General features: G+C 53.0%; 4 protein-coding genes and 4 non-coding genes across 10 annotated transcripts; 1 reads left to right on the top strand and 7 right to left on the bottom strand.

Moving 5' to 3' along the window:
- The first annotated feature begins 18 nt into the window (after positions 1 to 18).
- Positions 19 to 2,524, top strand: SOX15 (SRY-box transcription factor 15). Its single transcript, XM_019980881.2, has 2 exons — positions 19 to 1,106; positions 1,760 to 2,524. The coding sequence occupies exons 1-2, from the start codon at positions 574 to 576 to the stop codon at positions 1,926 to 1,928; spliced, it is 702 nt and encodes a 233-aa protein (XP_019836440.1). The 5' UTR covers positions 19 to 573; the 3' UTR covers positions 1,929 to 2,524.
- MPDU1 (mannose-P-dolichol utilization defect 1) lies at positions 2,150 to 5,872 on the bottom strand. Of its 3 annotated transcripts, none has more exons than XM_070773014.1 (7): positions 5,690 to 5,872; positions 4,238 to 4,303; positions 3,917 to 4,128; positions 3,495 to 3,580; positions 3,258 to 3,376; positions 2,988 to 3,098; positions 2,150 to 2,854 (listed from the first exon to the last, which is right to left on the bottom strand). In XM_070773014.1, the coding sequence occupies exons 3-7, from the start codon at positions 4,090 to 4,092 to the stop codon at positions 2,732 to 2,734; spliced, it is 615 nt and encodes a 204-aa protein (XP_070629115.1). In that variant the 5' UTR covers positions 4,093 to 4,128; positions 4,238 to 4,303; positions 5,690 to 5,872; the 3' UTR covers positions 2,150 to 2,731. The 3 variants fall into 3 exon arrangements, with proteins under 3 accessions (XP_070629115.1, XP_019836437.2, XP_070629116.1); XM_019980878.2 differs by lacking the exon at positions 5,690 to 5,872 and adding an exon at positions 5,440 to 5,590 and having other exon boundaries at positions 3,917 to 4,049; XM_070773015.1 differs by lacking the exon at positions 5,690 to 5,872 and adding an exon at positions 4,398 to 5,234.
- Positions 5,873 to 7,248: 1,376 nt separating this feature from the next.
- On the bottom strand, positions 7,249 to 9,686 carry CD68 (CD68 molecule). Its single transcript, XM_019980876.2, has 6 exons — positions 9,179 to 9,686; positions 8,640 to 9,100; positions 8,356 to 8,475; positions 8,164 to 8,236; positions 7,881 to 8,051; positions 7,249 to 7,585 (listed from the first exon to the last, which is right to left on the bottom strand). Exons 1-6 carry the CDS (start codon positions 9,225 to 9,227, stop codon positions 7,452 to 7,454), a joined length of 1,008 nt encoding a protein of 335 aa, XP_019836435.1. The 5' UTR covers positions 9,228 to 9,686; the 3' UTR covers positions 7,249 to 7,451.
- A 138-nt stretch (positions 9,687 to 9,824) lies between these two features.
- On the bottom strand, positions 9,825 to 15,914 carry EIF4A1 (eukaryotic translation initiation factor 4A1). Its single transcript, XM_019980875.2, has 11 exons — positions 15,812 to 15,914; positions 14,368 to 14,416; positions 13,819 to 13,951; positions 13,217 to 13,356; positions 12,110 to 12,278; positions 11,671 to 11,780; positions 11,365 to 11,508; positions 11,145 to 11,282; positions 10,935 to 11,024; positions 10,597 to 10,676; positions 9,825 to 10,489 (listed from the first exon to the last, which is right to left on the bottom strand). The coding sequence occupies exons 1-11, from the start codon at positions 15,832 to 15,834 to the stop codon at positions 10,345 to 10,347; spliced, it is 1,221 nt and encodes a 406-aa protein (XP_019836434.1). The 5' UTR covers positions 15,835 to 15,914; the 3' UTR covers positions 9,825 to 10,344.
- Positions 10,746 to 10,889, bottom strand: LOC139177843 (small nucleolar RNA SNORA67). The gene has a single exon (XR_011562309.1). It is a non-coding gene; the product is annotated as a small nucleolar RNA SNORA67 (small nucleolar RNA).
- LOC139177881 (small nucleolar RNA SNORD10) lies at positions 11,874 to 12,014 on the bottom strand. The gene has a single exon (XR_011562346.1). It is a non-coding gene; the product is annotated as a small nucleolar RNA SNORD10 (small nucleolar RNA).
- On the bottom strand, positions 12,788 to 12,932 carry LOC139177865 (small nucleolar RNA SNORA48). Its single transcript, XR_011562330.1, has one exon. It is a non-coding gene; the product is annotated as a small nucleolar RNA SNORA48 (small nucleolar RNA).
- LOC139177864 (small nucleolar RNA SNORA48) lies at positions 13,650 to 13,784 on the bottom strand. The gene has a single exon (XR_011562329.1). It is a non-coding gene; the product is annotated as a small nucleolar RNA SNORA48 (small nucleolar RNA).
- Positions 15,915 to 16,051: the final 137 nt, after the last annotated feature.

Raw genomic sequence — 16,051 nt, 5'->3', positions numbered from 1 at the left:
GGGGCTGGGAAGAACGGGACACCTGGGTTGGCCTAAGGGAGGGGGATGTTGGCGCCCTTAAGGAGGCGCGGTCGGCTGGGAGGGAGTGGGGAGGAGCCAGTCGTTAAAAGCTGTTACCCAGCCTGGCCCACCCACCAGCCACAGACGCTGAGACCTGGTGAGAGAGGGCCGTGGCACCTGGGCTACGCTGCCTGGCAGCTGCGGGACCCCCGATCGCAGAGGTTTACCGCCTTCACCGAAGCCGGGCCCTTGGCGGGCAGCGGGCAGCGGGCAGGGGGCGCCAGACTGGGTCGCCGGGAACCTCGCAGCCACAAGGAAAGAGCCCAACCTGTACAGGAGCGGGTACCAGGCAGCGGTTTTTGCGCTGGACTCCCCAGAAGTGCCGGATTGGTTGGAAGTACGGGCTCCATTATAAGGACTCTGAATTTGGGACGGTTTATAAAGGACACGAGTTTCTCTGTAACGACTCCGGATTAGAAAGACACTTAGGATACCGGGTTTGGGGATCAACGTTTCACTTCGGAGGAGAGGGCGTGTAGAAACGCTCTCTGAAGGCTTCCCTTCGGCACCCCCATGGCGGTACCGGGTTCCTCACACGACCAGGCCTGGAACCTGGACCCTCCCACTCCGACGGCCCCTACCTCCTCGTCCTCGGGCCCCCAGGAGCGGGAGGGCGCCGGGAGCCCAGTTGTCTCCAGGGGGCTTCCCTTGGAGAAGGTCAAACGGCCCATGAACGCGTTCATGGTGTGGAGCTCCGCCCAGCGCCGCCAGATGGCGCAGCAGAACCCGAAGATGCACAACTCGGAGATCTCCAAGCGCCTGGGCGCGCAGTGGAAGCTGCTGGGTGAGGATGAGAAGCGGCCCTTTGTGGAGGAGGCTAAGCGGCTCCGGGCCCGACACCTGCGCGACTACCCCGACTACAAGTACAGGCCCCGGCGCAAGAGCAAGAGCGCGGGCGCCGGGTCGCCCCACTTCAGCCAGGGAAGCGGCGGCGTGGCTGGCGGCGGGCCAGTCTGGGGGCCTGGATATGCAGCCAACCAGGGGAGCAGAGGCTTTGGGTACCAGCCCCCCAACTACTCGACAGCCTACCTTCCTGGCAGTTATGGGTGAGTACCCGAGGAACAGGATGACAGAAACTTGTGCCCCTGTCCTAGAGTCTGGGTGGGGGCAGATACCAGAGAGCCTGGCTGGCAGGGGTCCTGAGCCCACCCAAGTAGGGGACACTTCATGGAGGAATTTGGAGGGTGCCCGATGAAGGGTGGGAGACTTCAGGGGAGCCAGGGTCTTTCTTCCATCAGAGTCTGTTGGTGGTGACACCGCAAGAGCAGCAACCTGGATGTGACTCTGTTCTAGTTACTTGAGTTTCCCATCCTTCCCCCCGCCCCGGCCCCCGCTCTGGCCCTCGTGTGACCCGGCTTCCTCTCCCAGCCCCGGGGCAAGGACAGGCCAAGCCCAACTCTACCCCTTCCTGGCCTGCCGCCCCAAAAGAGAAAAACAGGCGCGCAGCACGCAAGCTCGCACTTGAGCGTGCCCTGACATGGTTGTGGTGGTGGTGCAGCTCTAAGCCATCATGGGGTTCCCTTCCCTACCATTGGTACTCTGGGGGGTCCAGATAGCCAGGGATGGATGGGTGGCTGATTAATTCCACCCGTCTGTGCAGAATTGGTCAGAACTACCCCCACATACGAGTCAGGGACCCTACTTGGCACCTCCAATCCAGGGAGCAAATGCCTTCTAACCATAGTGTTTCTCTTTGCAGCTCTTCCCACTGTAAACCGGAGGGCCCCTCGCCGTGCTCTCTCCCTCAGAGTAACCCAAGGCTCCAGGGGGAGCTACTCACTGCTTACAGCCCCTACCCACCCCCAGGCTCTCCCCCTCTGTACAACCCACCCCTCTCAGGGACCCCCTTGCCCCTAACCCACCTCTAACCCTCACAGACGTGGACCGCCCAGAAAGGTTTCCAGTCTCCTTTTCTATGTTTCTACCCAGAACACCACCACCCCCACTCCCAGGCTGCAAATTCTTTAGAACTGTGTTGGACCACCGTTCAGAGATGAGCAGTACTCCTCAAACCCCAGAAAGCTAGGGGGAACAACACCCACAGTTTTTTTTTTTTTTGGTAGGCTGAATACAGTTTTGTACAATTAAACCATGTCTCTGAGTCTTTATTGTTCCATCTCTGTTCCCCTTTACTGTAGCAGGAACCAGCAGTCTCCACTCCCTTCCGCCTGGACCTGCCAGAGCAGGAACCTCCTCACCCCACCCTGGGGCCCTGCCTGAGTCATTCTTCTGTCCCCTTCCCCCTACCCCCCCCCCCCCCCCCCAAGCACTGGGGTCCAGGAGCCAGGCTGGGGGAGGAAGGAAACCATAAGCACCTGGTCCCTTGCACTGTCCAGGCTCTGTCCTTCAGGGTCAGAAGGAAAGTGGGGAAATGGGGAAGACAGGTAAGACTTTTGCCCAGAATATATTAACTAGCTAGAAACTTCTGCTAAAAGAAAATTTCAGCCAAATGTTTAAATGTCTCCAGAGCATATACACAGGACAGCACACAATGTTAAAATGTCAGCCTGAAAATTTCTAACCCATCCTAAGGATCTGGGCCAATCAAAGTTGCAATTGCAGAAGACGGGGAATGGTTAAAAGACAGCAGCAAACTGATCCAGACGGGAAGGACCCCAAGGTTGGGTGGATGAATGCAAACATGGAATGTACTCAAGGAGCCCATTCAACTCTACTGCTTTTTCTTCTTGTGGGGAGCCTTGGCATTCCAGTAGAAGAGGACCTGGGCAGCGATGAGGCCGTTGCAGAGAGAAGAGACTACAAAGGTTCCAGCCATGAGGGGATCTCCAGTTTCCTGGGTGAGAGACACAGCTAGGGTCACTTAAGCATAGTGAGAAAGGGTTCCAGAAGAGGCAGCCTGAAGTCCTCCGGCAGGGAGAGGTAAGGTGAAGTTATGGTGCCCTCTAGAGGGGAGGAGGTGCACTCACCTGAATGGAGGTGAAGATTCGGGCCAGGGACCCTCCAAAGAGCAGAAACACTGTGATGGCTGAGAGCTGGCCCGTGTGCCCATTGCGGTAGTTGGTGGCTGCCTGGAGCAGCTAAGGGAAGAGTTGAGACACCCTTTGTTCTGTCATCTGAACTCATTCCATGTTCCCATGTCATTTCTCTCAGTCCCACCCCCTGCAAACTTTGGGTTTCTCCTCTACTCTTTACCCACCCCCCTTCCCAACATCCTCTTCCTTGTTCCCAGCACCCACCCTTCCCACCACCACCGAAGGCATGTTGGAGGCCTGGAGCAGGGTGACTACAGCCTGGGGCGTCAGTGGTGAAAGCAGCACCAGAAGGACCAAGGCGTAACACACTAGGAAAGCAACACCTGGGAGACGGAAATAAGGAGTTCGTGTCAACTTCTGAGTCCCCTGGCTTCCCCAAGCCTGCCTTCCCAGCAAGGTTCCTGAGAGCTGGCAGCCAGCTCATGGGTCTATCCTCAGCACCTTTCACAGTCTGTCCTCTGTAGTGCAGGACCAAGAAGGCAATGGTGATTGTCTGGAGCATCAGGAACAGGGCTTCACCCCAAGAGCTGCAGAGTCAAGAGTTGGAAGGAAGAAAGACGGGCCTGGAAGAGGCAGGGAAAGCCTCCAGAGCCTGTCCATCTTGGGGACACAATTCTCTGATTATTCCCTATCCGCCACAGCCCTACTGGTCCCTTACCTCCTGCCTCCCGGCAGCCCCCATGCAGTTGATTCAGGATTGGAAACTGGGTGTTCTTGGGTTGCTCGCCTCCTCTCATCATCACCATAGATGATGACTAGAGTTCCAGAAAGGTTTAAGTCTTCCTGCCCTTTTACCTCCTCCCTCTAACCCCTACTAGAGTTGTGAGCATTTACCCTTGGAGATAAAGGGCAGGGCCCCTTACCTGAAGGGAAAGTTATTGGTGATGCTGTAGACCATGGTCCCAGTCAATGCCACTAGCTCTAGCATTACCGACTGAAGACTCAATCCTTCGGCACTCTTGGCTCCCAGTATTTTAAACACTTGGGGTAGTTTTACTGGGAAAAGACGATGAGAAGAGCAGGGCTGAGGAGCTGACATCCCTTGGGTGCACAGCAGAACAGCCACAGAGCAGACCTGGAGGCATGTTAACCCCACTTCTAGTTAAGGAACCCATTCAGTTTATGGTATCTCAGCACTCTACCCACCTCCCAGCAGCAGGAATTGAAGATGATAAGAAACATACCCAGAAGTGAGCCAGCCACAATGCCCAGTCCCAGGCCTTTGCTGAGAAGAATCTTGAGGCAGGGAACTAAGAAGAGAAATTAAGCAGAGATGAGACTTCTGGAACCCAGGCCAGGACTTGCAGGCCTAAAGGCTTTAAGTGCTTTAAGATCTTGACATACCCACAAAAGGAAATCTTGGGTGGTCTGAAGGCAGGTGAAAAAGGCCTAGTTCTTCCTACTCCAAATCATATCACGTTCAGACAAGGTGACTGCAAAACAGCTTTTACCTTTTCTTTCCTCTGACCCACTCTTCCGTTCCCTGCCCATCACACCTAAATTCCTTCATCTGACTTCCAAGGCTCTCCACTGCTTCCTTGTGTAGAGCTGAACAAGGCCCAAGAGTCCTCTGATCCTTTATTCCCCGCCTGTGAGCAAGTAGGCAATCCACACGTCTTTTCTCTCCAAGAATAGGTTTCCTTTATATCGCTCATTCTCGAACACTGTCCCTGGCCCCTACTCAGGAACTTTCGCGGCCCGCTTTTATGTTCTAGCTACCAACATCTTCTCTAGCCTGGAAGTCCACCCCCAAAGTGTTTGCCCCAGTGGTAGTCTGACTATCATGGGTCATGAACGCAGCTAAAAAAAGCACTGTCCCGGGAGAACAGAGGGGTACCAAAAAACTGAAGGGGGTGGACTGTGAAGGCTTCCCTAAAGGTCTGATGTCAGAGGCGGGTTTTGGCTGTGCCGTTGCCTAGTAGATAGAAAAAGGAAGCCAGACACATTAAGTCCAAAATTACACCGTGAGCAAACGTGGAGGCTGGGAGCAAAGCCATTAGGATGGCAGGAGCCTTGGGGGTGCCACAGAAGGCCTTGATTCATAAGAGGCTTTGAATCATTTGTAGCATTGCTCCTGAAGGTGTACAGATCTATTAGATGTTAGAACGATCTAATCAGATCTTAAACTGTGTTTTGTAAAATTTGAGTCTTTCCGTCTTTCATCGGTCGCTAAAGCAAAGTACTCCGAACCTGGCGACTTCCCCTCTCGCCCAAATATGGAGACATAATTCTACGGAGCCCGAGACACTTCCGCCCCTTTCAGACACGACTTCCGCCCAGAATGCTGTGGCAATAGTCAGCGCCGTCACTTAGTCCGCACTCATGGCCCCTTTACGGCCGGAGAGCGCTGGCGCAAAACTGTGACCCGATGCCAAATAAAACTTACCATGAAGCAAGTCCCACTGGACGAAAATTTGGTCGTAGCATTTCTCAGGTAAAAGAAGCGGCACCAGCACCCGTTTAAGTGGCCCGTCTACCTCGGCCGCCATATTGCAAAGCTAACTTCCGCCAATCCCTCAAACCGCCATTGACTGACGGTGCGCACGCGCGCTCCGAGCGCTCCGCCTCCCGCCTTCCCGCCACTAAGCAGGACCGCGCCCCGCCTCCCGCCCCAGCTCTTCCTTACGCCATCCCACCTTCGTTAACGTAAAATAGGTCTCGCCTGGAAACCACGTTTTTGGAGCGCTCCCTCCCTGCTGCTCGAATTTTTAAAGCGTGCCAAAGCTGTACGCCTGCGCAGTTTCATTTTTCGAGCCTTTGTTTACGCAGTAAGATTCATCCTTCCTTTCTGCGCTCCTCCTGCTCGGCGCCATCTTGTCTTCTTCCAGCTTACTACATTGTTCGAAGTTGAGAGAGAAGGGGCGTGAGTCTCCAAAATGGCGTTGGGTGTGGGCGGTGTAGCTTTCCGCCTCCTGTACTCTCGATGTCTCCAGAGGACATGGCGCCGATGGGAGCGAGACAGTGTGAGCCAGGCCGCTCACCTTAGGCGCAAGGCCCATGCTTCTCCCTCAGGTTCGCCGAGGCCTTGGCAAATGGGTGCGCTGGGCCAGGACAGTGAAACAGAGGAAGGGGTGGTGGGGAAGGAGAGCCCGGTTTCCGGAGATGGCAGCGTCCCTAGCTCCCATATGGGCCCAGTCCTGGCTGCTTCTGTGAAACGAAGGCCCCGGGGTTCCCTCTCACCTCACTGGCCCGAGGGCGCCACCTCTGGGCCATGGCCCCTTTCTCGGCCTCCTATCACCACGTGCTTAGCCAGGATTTGGGCCAGATGGGGGCGCCCTAGCATCTCGCCTAGGGACATCTCAAGACTACCCAGCAGTAGCGATGCCTTCTGGCACCCAGTGCCCGGACACTAAGTCTTGGTGGAGATGGCACTGGTCATCGCGCTCTTGCTGGGAATACCACACCCTTCGGTGACTCCTGCGCCACAGTCTGCAGGGTCTTACGAGGTGTCGCAAGGCGGTGGTGTGTTTGCTGGGTCTCGGACACGAGCTCCCTCAAAAGGGGTGGGTCTGCCGGTCTCGGCGGCTGCTTTCTGTAGCTTTATAAGGCTCCTACAATTGGAAGGGCCCCATATTGGCCCTGGCGATGCTCACAGGGCCATGAATTGTAAAGGGGAATTTAGCACTTCCTGGTCTGGTCGTTCAGGCTAGGGCGGTCGGGGAGATCCTTTTTAGAATCCACACTGGGGCTGTCCTAGGGGGTGCCACCCACCACCACTAGGGGGCACCACCACCAGGGACTGTGGATTGCCCAGGAGCGTAAAGGATATTTTATGGAAGTCACAGTACATATTGCTCCTGTGGTTGATGAAAATCCTTTGCAGGTGAGATAGGAGCATCCCAGATGCAGCCAGAGTTTAATCTGGGTTGTTCGCTAGCTCGGTCACAGTTGGTAGGGCAGAGCATTTGACAGGCTGCTGGGATGGGTGGCTCCCCTGGATTGGAGGAGAGGTAACTGGAACAGCCAGAGACCCCAGGAAAAGAGGAGCAAGGGAGGCAAGGCCAGTTTGACAACAGCTGTGCCAGACTTTGAAGGAGGAATCCATGAGGGCATTGCACCACAAAGTGACATTTTCATCGCTCCTGGTGAGCTGTTTCTAGGACCCTTAGACTCAACCATGGAAGGTACCAAAAGGTGTGTGACAAGAAACTTAACGGCTTTTAATTCTGGCAGGAAGGACAAGGAAAACCAAGGATAAAGATTTGAGCAAGTTTTATTATTTTCCCATGGGAGATGGGGAATCAGTCATATTTAATAAACATCTTTTCCCTCATCCTTCCCAATTGCATTATCTCTTTGTTCATCAAGATAGAGAAGGATGATACCTTTTATCTCTTTAAGTCAATTGAGTGATGAGAAATGAAAGGACCTCCTGGTGCCCTGGATATTGAGACATGCTCAGAGGGGCTGGTAAGTGGGTGGGCGTCTTCGGATGATGCAGAAGGTAACAAGCACCAGGGTGAGGAGGCCGAGTAAGATCAGGCCGATGATGAGAGGCAGCAAGATGGACTTATCATTGGGACAAGAGAAACCTGGTGGAAAGACAGGTCAAGTGGGTGTCACAGTGGCGGTGGTTGGGATCAAGGTGGGAGGAAGGAATGTAGGGGATGTTGGGAAGTAGAGATTGGTAGGCGCTCACCTAGATGTCTCGGAGCGGGAAACAAAGGGGAGCCTGGGGAGAGCCTTATGGAGGAGGAAGGACAGTTACCCCAGCTGTGACAAGCTTGAGAGGAGGATATTTGGGGGTGCAAGGAGGGAGATTTATAAGCCTGGGTGGGGGCTTTCAGTGCAATGGGAAAATTCGAGGCGGGAAGAAGTAGGTCTTACTTGGTCCAAAGGCCCCTGAGGGGGACAGCTGAGCAGCTTGTAGCTTCAGGGAGAGCAGATCAAGGTGTAAAGCTGGTGAAACAATGATGCTTGCATTTCTGCAACTGAAGCTATGGCCCAGGGGGGTTTGGAGATCTCGGAGGGATGAGTTCTGAACTGAGAATGTCCACTCTAAAAGAATGAGGAAGAGTTAGCTCCATATCCACATCTCCACCCACTAGCCTGGGTCCCTTCAGGAACCCAAATATCTAGTGCAAGTGGTGAGAAAGGGAAGGTTACTCACGCACTGCCTGGGGGAAGGACACGTTGTACTCCACAGCCATATAGTTCAGGTAGACTGCGCTCTGCAGTGGATCCTGGGGAGGCAACCAGGAAGACTCAGGGCAGCAGGGGGGAGTTGCATCCAGGTATAGAGTAAGGGGTATGGCAAGAGGTTGGTAGTGATAGGGTGACAGGGAGGGATGAGGGTTAATACCTGCTTGAATCCGAAGCTGAGCTGTCCGGATGGGAATGAGAGGAGCAAGTGGGAATGGGTACCTTCACAGCCCCCCTGGGCCTTGGTTCTGTTGGGGTTCAGTACAGAGATGCCCCAGGCCTGTAGAAGTTAAAGATGAGAGGTCACAAGACTACACAGCTCTGCCATTCCATGTTCCCATTGTCTTCAATCTGTATTTGTCTCCTCTGCTCTTCCTCCCCCACTTCTGAATCATATCAGGCCTCAGCCCCTTCCCTTTATGTCCTCCACTCTTTTAGCTTTACCTCTCCTCCACCCTGGGTTGGGTACAAAACTCGAATCTGAATCTGGGCTTGGAGCCGGACGCAGGGCTGGGAACCATTACTCCAAGTGTAGTCTCCTATTGCCTCCTTGGAGCCTGGGCTAGGACTTGGAGAGGGTGGTGGTTCTGGGTGGGGGGATCTGGTGGAGGGTCCTGGACTCGTGGCAGTAATGTTGCTTGTTGGATGAACTGTAGTATTCTGATGACTGGTGGTGGTAGCAGGACTATGAGTGGCTGTTGGGGACTCGCTGCTGGTGGTTCCTGTGGTGTTGGTTGTATGCGTGGTGGTGGAGATTCTCCAAGTGGTGGTTCTGTGGCTCTTGGTAGTTCTGTGGCTGGTTGTTCCAGGGCTTGGCGTGCTTTCTGTAGCTGTAGGTGTCACCGTGAAGGATGGCAGCAGAGTGGCGGATTTTTTATGAGGACAGTCATTCCCTGTCCCCTGGGCTTTGAGGAAAAAACTGGTTAGCAACCCGGGGCAGGCTTCTTCCCAGGGGCCCTCCTCCCCGTCCCCTTCCTCCTTACCTGCTAGTAGCCCCAGCAAGGCCCCAGAGAAGAACACAGCCAACCTCATGACAGAACAGCCTTCACCCCAAGTCCACCAGTGTTAGTACCAGCTGCCTGCTCAACCAACCCTGTACCCTCTGCCTTCTGTTTGGAGAAAAGAGGAAATCTCGGACTTCCTGTTAACTCGAGGTGATCCCACCCCCAGCCTGACTCAGGCACCTCAGCCCCGGCCACCGTGATCTCTTAGTCATTAAGTGATTGGCCCTGGTGTCACCAAAGGAGCTAGCTGCATCATGTGGGTAGCGAGATGGGGAGTTTTGGGGAAGTTGATCCTTATGGATTTGTCTTCCTCAGCAAAATATGCTTGGCAGTTGCAACAAGTGATTAGAGAGGCAGCAGCCCCTCTATGGGAGAGCTCACTAGGATGTAAATTCAGAGCACTCCCTTTTGCCTCCATCACTTCCTCTTTGCTGAGACATGTGAGGTGCTTATGATGGTCCTTGCTCAACCCCTATGGAAAGGTCATACCCGCTAGTTAACATGACCATTTTCCAGGCAACAAGAAAGCACAACAGAAAGTAACTATTAGCAGGGATGGGGGCAGTGGGGGCAGTAGAGCTGTACCCAACAGCAGGTGGGAGGGAAGAAATGAGAAGCCAAGGCAGGCAGTTTCCAAGTCATTTTATTCAGAATTTTGTGTTTGTTTCCTGAATCAATAAATACTATACAAAACAATGTAAAAATGGCTACCATTTTCTCTCCCCTGCTCCCCCAACCTGAGGACAACCCCCTGGGCTACCTAGCTCAGGGGTTCACCCTCCAGATTTGGCCCAGCAGATGAGGTGGGGCAAAATTATAGCCCCTACTGAATGAATGTTTTCAGAGGAATTCAGCTGGGGTGGGAGAGCCTCTGGGGTTTGGAGGTTGACTAGGTTAGGGAAATGGATTAGTGTTTTTGGGAGAAGAAGACGGCGCCTACCCCAAAGAAAAGGGTGTCTAAAATGTTCACGGTTCCTTCTTTTGCCTCAAAAAGTGACATTTATTCAAAGAGTCAAAGAAAAAAAAAAAGAAAAAAATGACAAGATGTCCATCCCTTGGCTCCCTTCCCTCCCCCCTCCTGCTGCTCCTCAGCCCCCTCCAAGGTTTCATCCCTGGCTGGTGCTAGGTAGCACAACAGCCCCCCCTCAGATGAGGTCAGCAACATTGAGGGGCATTTCCTCAATGGAGGTGTTGTAGAAGGTTTCGATGTCTCGAAGAGTCCTCTTGTCCTCTTCTGTCACCATGTTAATAGCCACACCCTTACGGCCGAAACGTCCGCCACGACCAATTCTGGAACAAGTGAGGATAAGGAAAATAGAAAAATCAGAAGCTTCTCTGTAGGGAGGACTGGGCAAGAGGGGAACTGGGTTGGTTAACAAGACCAGATTTTCATTTACCTGTGGATATAGTTTTCCCTATTGGTGGGGAGGTCATAGTTGATGACTAAGGAAACTTGCTGTACATCAATACCTCTGGCCTATGTAAAGAAAGAAGGCAGTTTCAGGGTGTGAATGAGAAAGCACAAGTCTATCCAGAAATTAACCATACATGTAGGCAGCCAAAGGCAGGCAAAGGAAATAAACACCCCCTTTTCCTCAGAAGCCTGAGGCGTGCCAGATTTTATTCCAAGTTGCTACTTTCCTGAAGAGGGGCACTAGTAGGCCCCTTGGAAGAGGGAATCAACTTGGATTCTCTCCTCTTCCTTCCAGTCTTGTCCAAATGCCCCTCTACTCACCAGTAGGTCAGTGGTAATCAATACTCTGCTAGAGCCAGAGCGGAACTCCCTCATGATAACGTCTCGTTCTTTTTGGTCCATGTCTCCGTGCTAAAACAGGAAATGAAATGGTGTATGTAAAGGGTAGGTCTGTTGCTTCTGAGAGAACTGGCTGTAAGTAATCCTCTGCCATGTTTTACTGTGCTGGTAAATGATGCAGAGAAACCTCACCATGGCAGAGACGGTGAAGTCTCGGGCATGCATCTTCTCGGTGAGCCAATCCACCTTCCTTCGGGTGTTGATGAAGATGACTGCCTGGGTAATGGTCAGGGTTTCATACAAGTCGCACAGTGTGTCCAGCTTCCACTCCTGGGGGGTGGGGGTGGGGAGATCAGTCAGGGGCTATACCCAACAACTCACCACCAGGTCCGCCTCCTGCACTGGGCCCCACCTCTCGTTCCACATTGATGTAGAACTGACGGATACCCTCCAGCGTCAACTCTTCCTTCTTGACAAGAATTCTAATTGGGTCCCTCATGAACTTCTTGGTCACCTCAAGCACATCAGAAGGCATTGTAGCTGACAGCAAAACCACCTAATGAAAAATAAAATCAGCTTCAGGGTAGGGAATACTCTAGAATTCCATGGTTTCCCTGGCAGTTGATAAATGCTCCTATCATCACCCCCAAGCATACCACAACCTGTATGCAAAGCTATCAGCCATACAAGCAAGACAACCCCAATGTCCTGTCCTCACCTGGGTGTTGCTGTTGAGCTTCTGGAATATGTCATAGATCTGGTCCTTGAATCCACGGCTTAACATTTCATCAGCTTCATCCAGTACAAACATCTTGATGTATTTGGGAGCTACAAGAAAAAGGAAACACCAACGGGTAGTTATTAAAAAATCTGAAATATACCTAACTATCCTGATAAAGAACAGAGCATAGGCAGTCTTCTGCTCTCAGAATACAAAGGTTGATCCTTTGCCTGGGATCCCCTTTCCAGGCCAGACAACAGCCTTGGGAAGTAGAACACTACCTGGGCTGAGATGACAGGGAAGCCAGGCTCAGATGACACGCATGGAGTTCATCACAGAGCAGCTCTTTCAGAGGATATCATTGGGAATGAAATTATAGCCAAACTAAGCACGCATAGGGAAGTGACCCAGAGGACTAGAAAACTGATGCACTCACACAAGTATCTCCGGTTAAGCATGTCGAACACACGGCCTGGGGTACCCACGATGATATGGGGGGCTTCCATCTGCAGCTTCTGCACCTCAGCACGTACATTGGTACCCCCAATGCAGGCATGGCACGAGGCACCCATGTAATCTCCTAAGGCCATTACTACCTTCTGTATCTGAATCAGAATAAGAACAGTGCCTGTATATTAGCTCCAACTGCCAGGCCCCATTTTAAAGTCATTCTTTCCAACTTTTGAGACCTAACACTATTAAGTTAACCGCCCTCAAGCAAGAAACCGGTGAACATACCATGTAAGACTAAGATCTCTGCTGATAAAAGGCAGACTCAGAATTTGAACTCAGGACGGTTCTTCAATGTACACACTGACTCACAAAAATAGCCCTGAAATAATTTCTATATGGTCACCTGTATCCTCTTATACTCCTGCCATAGAACCTATGTTAGATCTTCATTTTCAAATCATATTCTAGACCCTAAGGCCCCAGAGGAGAGCTTTATGGTAACTTCTTGCTTACATTATCTTTGTTCAGAAGTCAGGCACAGAATGACCATGATACCTCCATAGAACATTACAAGAATACATTCCCTTCAACTCAATTAGCAGTCAACTTATGAGACAGGGGTTTCTCATCTTTTTAAGACTAAGGAAAACAGCCCTACATTTTATGTGCCCCAGGCATGAAATAGCTCTGGCCACCAATCCAGGCATCAAGCTAGGATGAACAAAGGACTAGACATCTGCTTTGCCCCTGACTGATATAAGAGCAACACCACCAACCAGGTGCCTCTTTGCCCATTGCCAGGGAGTTTGTTCATAAAATGGCCAAACTTGCCCAGCCAGCTAGGCTCCACCCAGCAGCCTTTTCATCTGACTCAGGAAATGGGTGGAGTAAGGGATGCTTTTAGTGTTTGGTTAGAAAAAAGCTTATAATTAATCTAGTAAGTCTTGAGACCTGGAAGTCATCAACCAACTTCACATCACCTGTTTTCTCCTTACTTCAGTTCTAGAAACAGTAGTAGTTAGGGTACATACTTCTGGTTTCTGCAGATCATTTCTAAATGAGTCCCTCAAGAGAAGGAAAGTAAACTCACCTGCTGGGCCAACTCTCTAGTGGGTGCCAGGACCAAGGCCTGGGTGGCCTTTAGATCTAATTCAATCTGTTGCAGAATTGATATGGCAAAAGTGGCCGTTTTCCCAGTCCCAGATTGGGCTTGAGCAATCACATCATAACCTAAACACAAATTGGGAGAGAAATTTGATATGGTAGAAAGCATTCTTGGGAATCATGGGACATTCAAAAGCCCTGCTGAATGAGATCAATAAGCAACCAACAAAGATGTTATGTGCTCAGCAGTAAGTGCTTCAGACTTTTTGACAACATAGTACCCAAACAGGAACAGAACTGAAAACTAAGCCAAGTTTCAGTCATTTAGTACTGCAACAAAATTAGTCTAGAAATATATCTGTAAAAAGCCAACATGATATGGCCAAAACACTACCTCAGAGATTAAACCAGTAGTCAATCCATGTGTCCAGGGCATGAACCAGGCATGGGCACAGAGCAAAAGCCAAGCTGGGATAAACAAGGAGTTGTTTTGTCCCTCACTGATATGAGACAGGCGCCACCAACCAGGTGCCACTCTACCCAGGTCAGGGACGGTTCACAACTTGTTCTAGGGCAGAGGGATCTTACCCTTGATACAAGGAAGAATGGCTCGCTGCTGAATGGCAGAGGGCTTCTCAAAACCATAGGCATATATGCCACGGAGGAGTGACTCTGAGAGGTTCATGTCATCAAAGCTGTCGACAATCTCATTCCAGTTACTCTGCAGGAAGCAAAAGAATCCAGAGAAATGGGGCTGTGCTCCTGTCTAAGAGCAAACAAGCCCCTGTACCTGCACCAAAACTTCAGAAACCACACTCTCTTCAACCCAAGGAAGCCAGCTGGTTGGTTCTACTCAGCCTGGGAAACCACCCTAGGGGGTCAGCCCACCTGTAAACAGTGAAGCTGGCTGTTAATACAAGGGAGAACAGAATTTGGATGATATGTCTCAAACATTAAGCATTATGTATTACCATAAAGGAATTAGAATCCTACCTATCTGGGGGTTTTAAACTAAGCACAGTTGAATCCTGGGTTCTGGTTTTATTCATTAAACCCCCAGTGCAAAATCGAAATAATGCTACTACCACTGGCTTTCCCAGACTTGAAAAGATAATGGTGGGAGGAATCCAGCCTCACCTCGATGACGCCTTCGGGTTCCATCCCATCGGGGCCATTGTCTCTAGATCTGTTGGTTTAAAAACAGGAGTATGTAGAAATCCTGACAGTCAATCTCTTCCTACCAGCAACCGGCTTTGCATGATGCCATCAGCCTGCACTCCCTATTCCAACCCCCACGAGTTCCCGTAAGACGCAAGTCATTTTACAACTGAGTCAAGCCTTTGCCCCATCCCGGGAGCGGCTCAGGACAAGCCACCCCCGACAAGATGGAGTAACGCTCCGTGAAGACCCCAAGGCTGGAAGAACTGCGCTGCGCTTAAGGGGCGCGGAGGTGGTGCTTGCCTCCTGGGCCACGTGTCCCGGGTCCGGCGCTCCAAACCCAAGCGCGTGCACCTCCCACCGTGGCCCCTGCCTGCCGGAAATCCCGCCCTCCACCTCCCAGACGCCGGGGTAGGACATCCCCTTCCCCCCACGTCACACCGCCCGCACCTCCCCCACTCCCTCCAGCCCATCTCCCCCCCTCGCAGTGCCCGGATGTGGGAGGCCGCGGGCGGTGGCGGCCTCACGCACAATGAGCCCCAGCCGAGCTAGCAAAGGGGTAGATTGCACAACACTTAGCAGCGAAGCGGACTGGGGGAGGGGAACGCCTCGAGCAGCCATGTGCTTGCTCCCTCGACCACCCGGCGACGGCCCCCCCCCCCCCCCCCCCCCCCGCCTACAGGGAACAATCCACATCCCGCCCGCCCCCGTCGCGAAATGGCGTCGCCCTCCCATACCTCAGGCCGCTCACCCCTGAAGTAAAGTGGACCTGCCCATCCGCAGTTTGCCAATTGCCCGACTTGTGCGGCAAAATGGACCCGCCCGCCCGGCGCCGGGTGGGCTCCCGATGCCTCACGCGGCCGCTCCTCGGGATTAGGCTCGGTCCTGGCCGTCAAGAAAACCAGCACACTGAACGGCCGGCTTCTTCTCCCCCCAACCCATAGCTCCACGCGAGTAAGCGACTGGATTTACAGACCTAAGGACCCCCGCCTTCGGCGAGTGGTACCGTCAGAATCCTCCGGAACCCCAAGCGCGCGAGCCCTCCCTCCGGTAGTGAGGCAATCGGACCGGCGGCTTCGGGCCACGCACGCCCGCCTCTACCTTTCCCCACTAAAAAGTCGCGACCTCGCCGCCCGACTCAGTGATGGGGCTTCGCGCACTGCGTCGGTCGAGGGTCCCTCACTAACCATGCGAGCTAGGTCCCAAAAGCCAAGCTGTCCTCGGCCTCTCCCAGGGCCTGGCGGCAACGTCGGTCGTGGACCCGCCCCTCACCACCCCCCCCACGCGACGGATCCTCCCGTCCTGAGTCTCCCCTCAACCCTGGGGGGCCTGGGGCTTGGGGGGGCCTCAGCTCCCCCCACTGGAATCTTCGGAAAGGGTAGCAAGGTAAGTAGCCACAACCTCTTGCAAATATCTTTCTTACCGGGAATCCTGACTCGCAGACATGATCCTTAGAAACTAGGGCGGAGTGCCCGCCTATCGACAACTTATAGAGCGCCCGACCCCGCCCCAGCCATCACATTGGCTTGACCGCCTCGGCCCCGCCTGCCGCCTCTCAGCAACCCGGCGTGACGTCAATTCGTAGGCGCCCTGGCACGCAGCCACCATTGGATAACTTGAGCGCCTATCAAGATGAAGACCCGCCCCGCAGCCTCATTGGCTA

Source organism: Bos indicus, chromosome 19 (assembly GCF_029378745.1).
Source record: "Bos indicus isolate NIAB-ARS_2022 breed Sahiwal x Tharparkar chromosome 19, NIAB-ARS_B.indTharparkar_mat_pri_1.0, whole genome shotgun sequence".
Taxonomy (NCBI): Eukaryota; Metazoa; Chordata; class Mammalia; order Artiodactyla; family Bovidae; genus Bos; species Bos indicus.
This window is presented reverse-complemented; position numbering and strand designations above follow the sequence as displayed.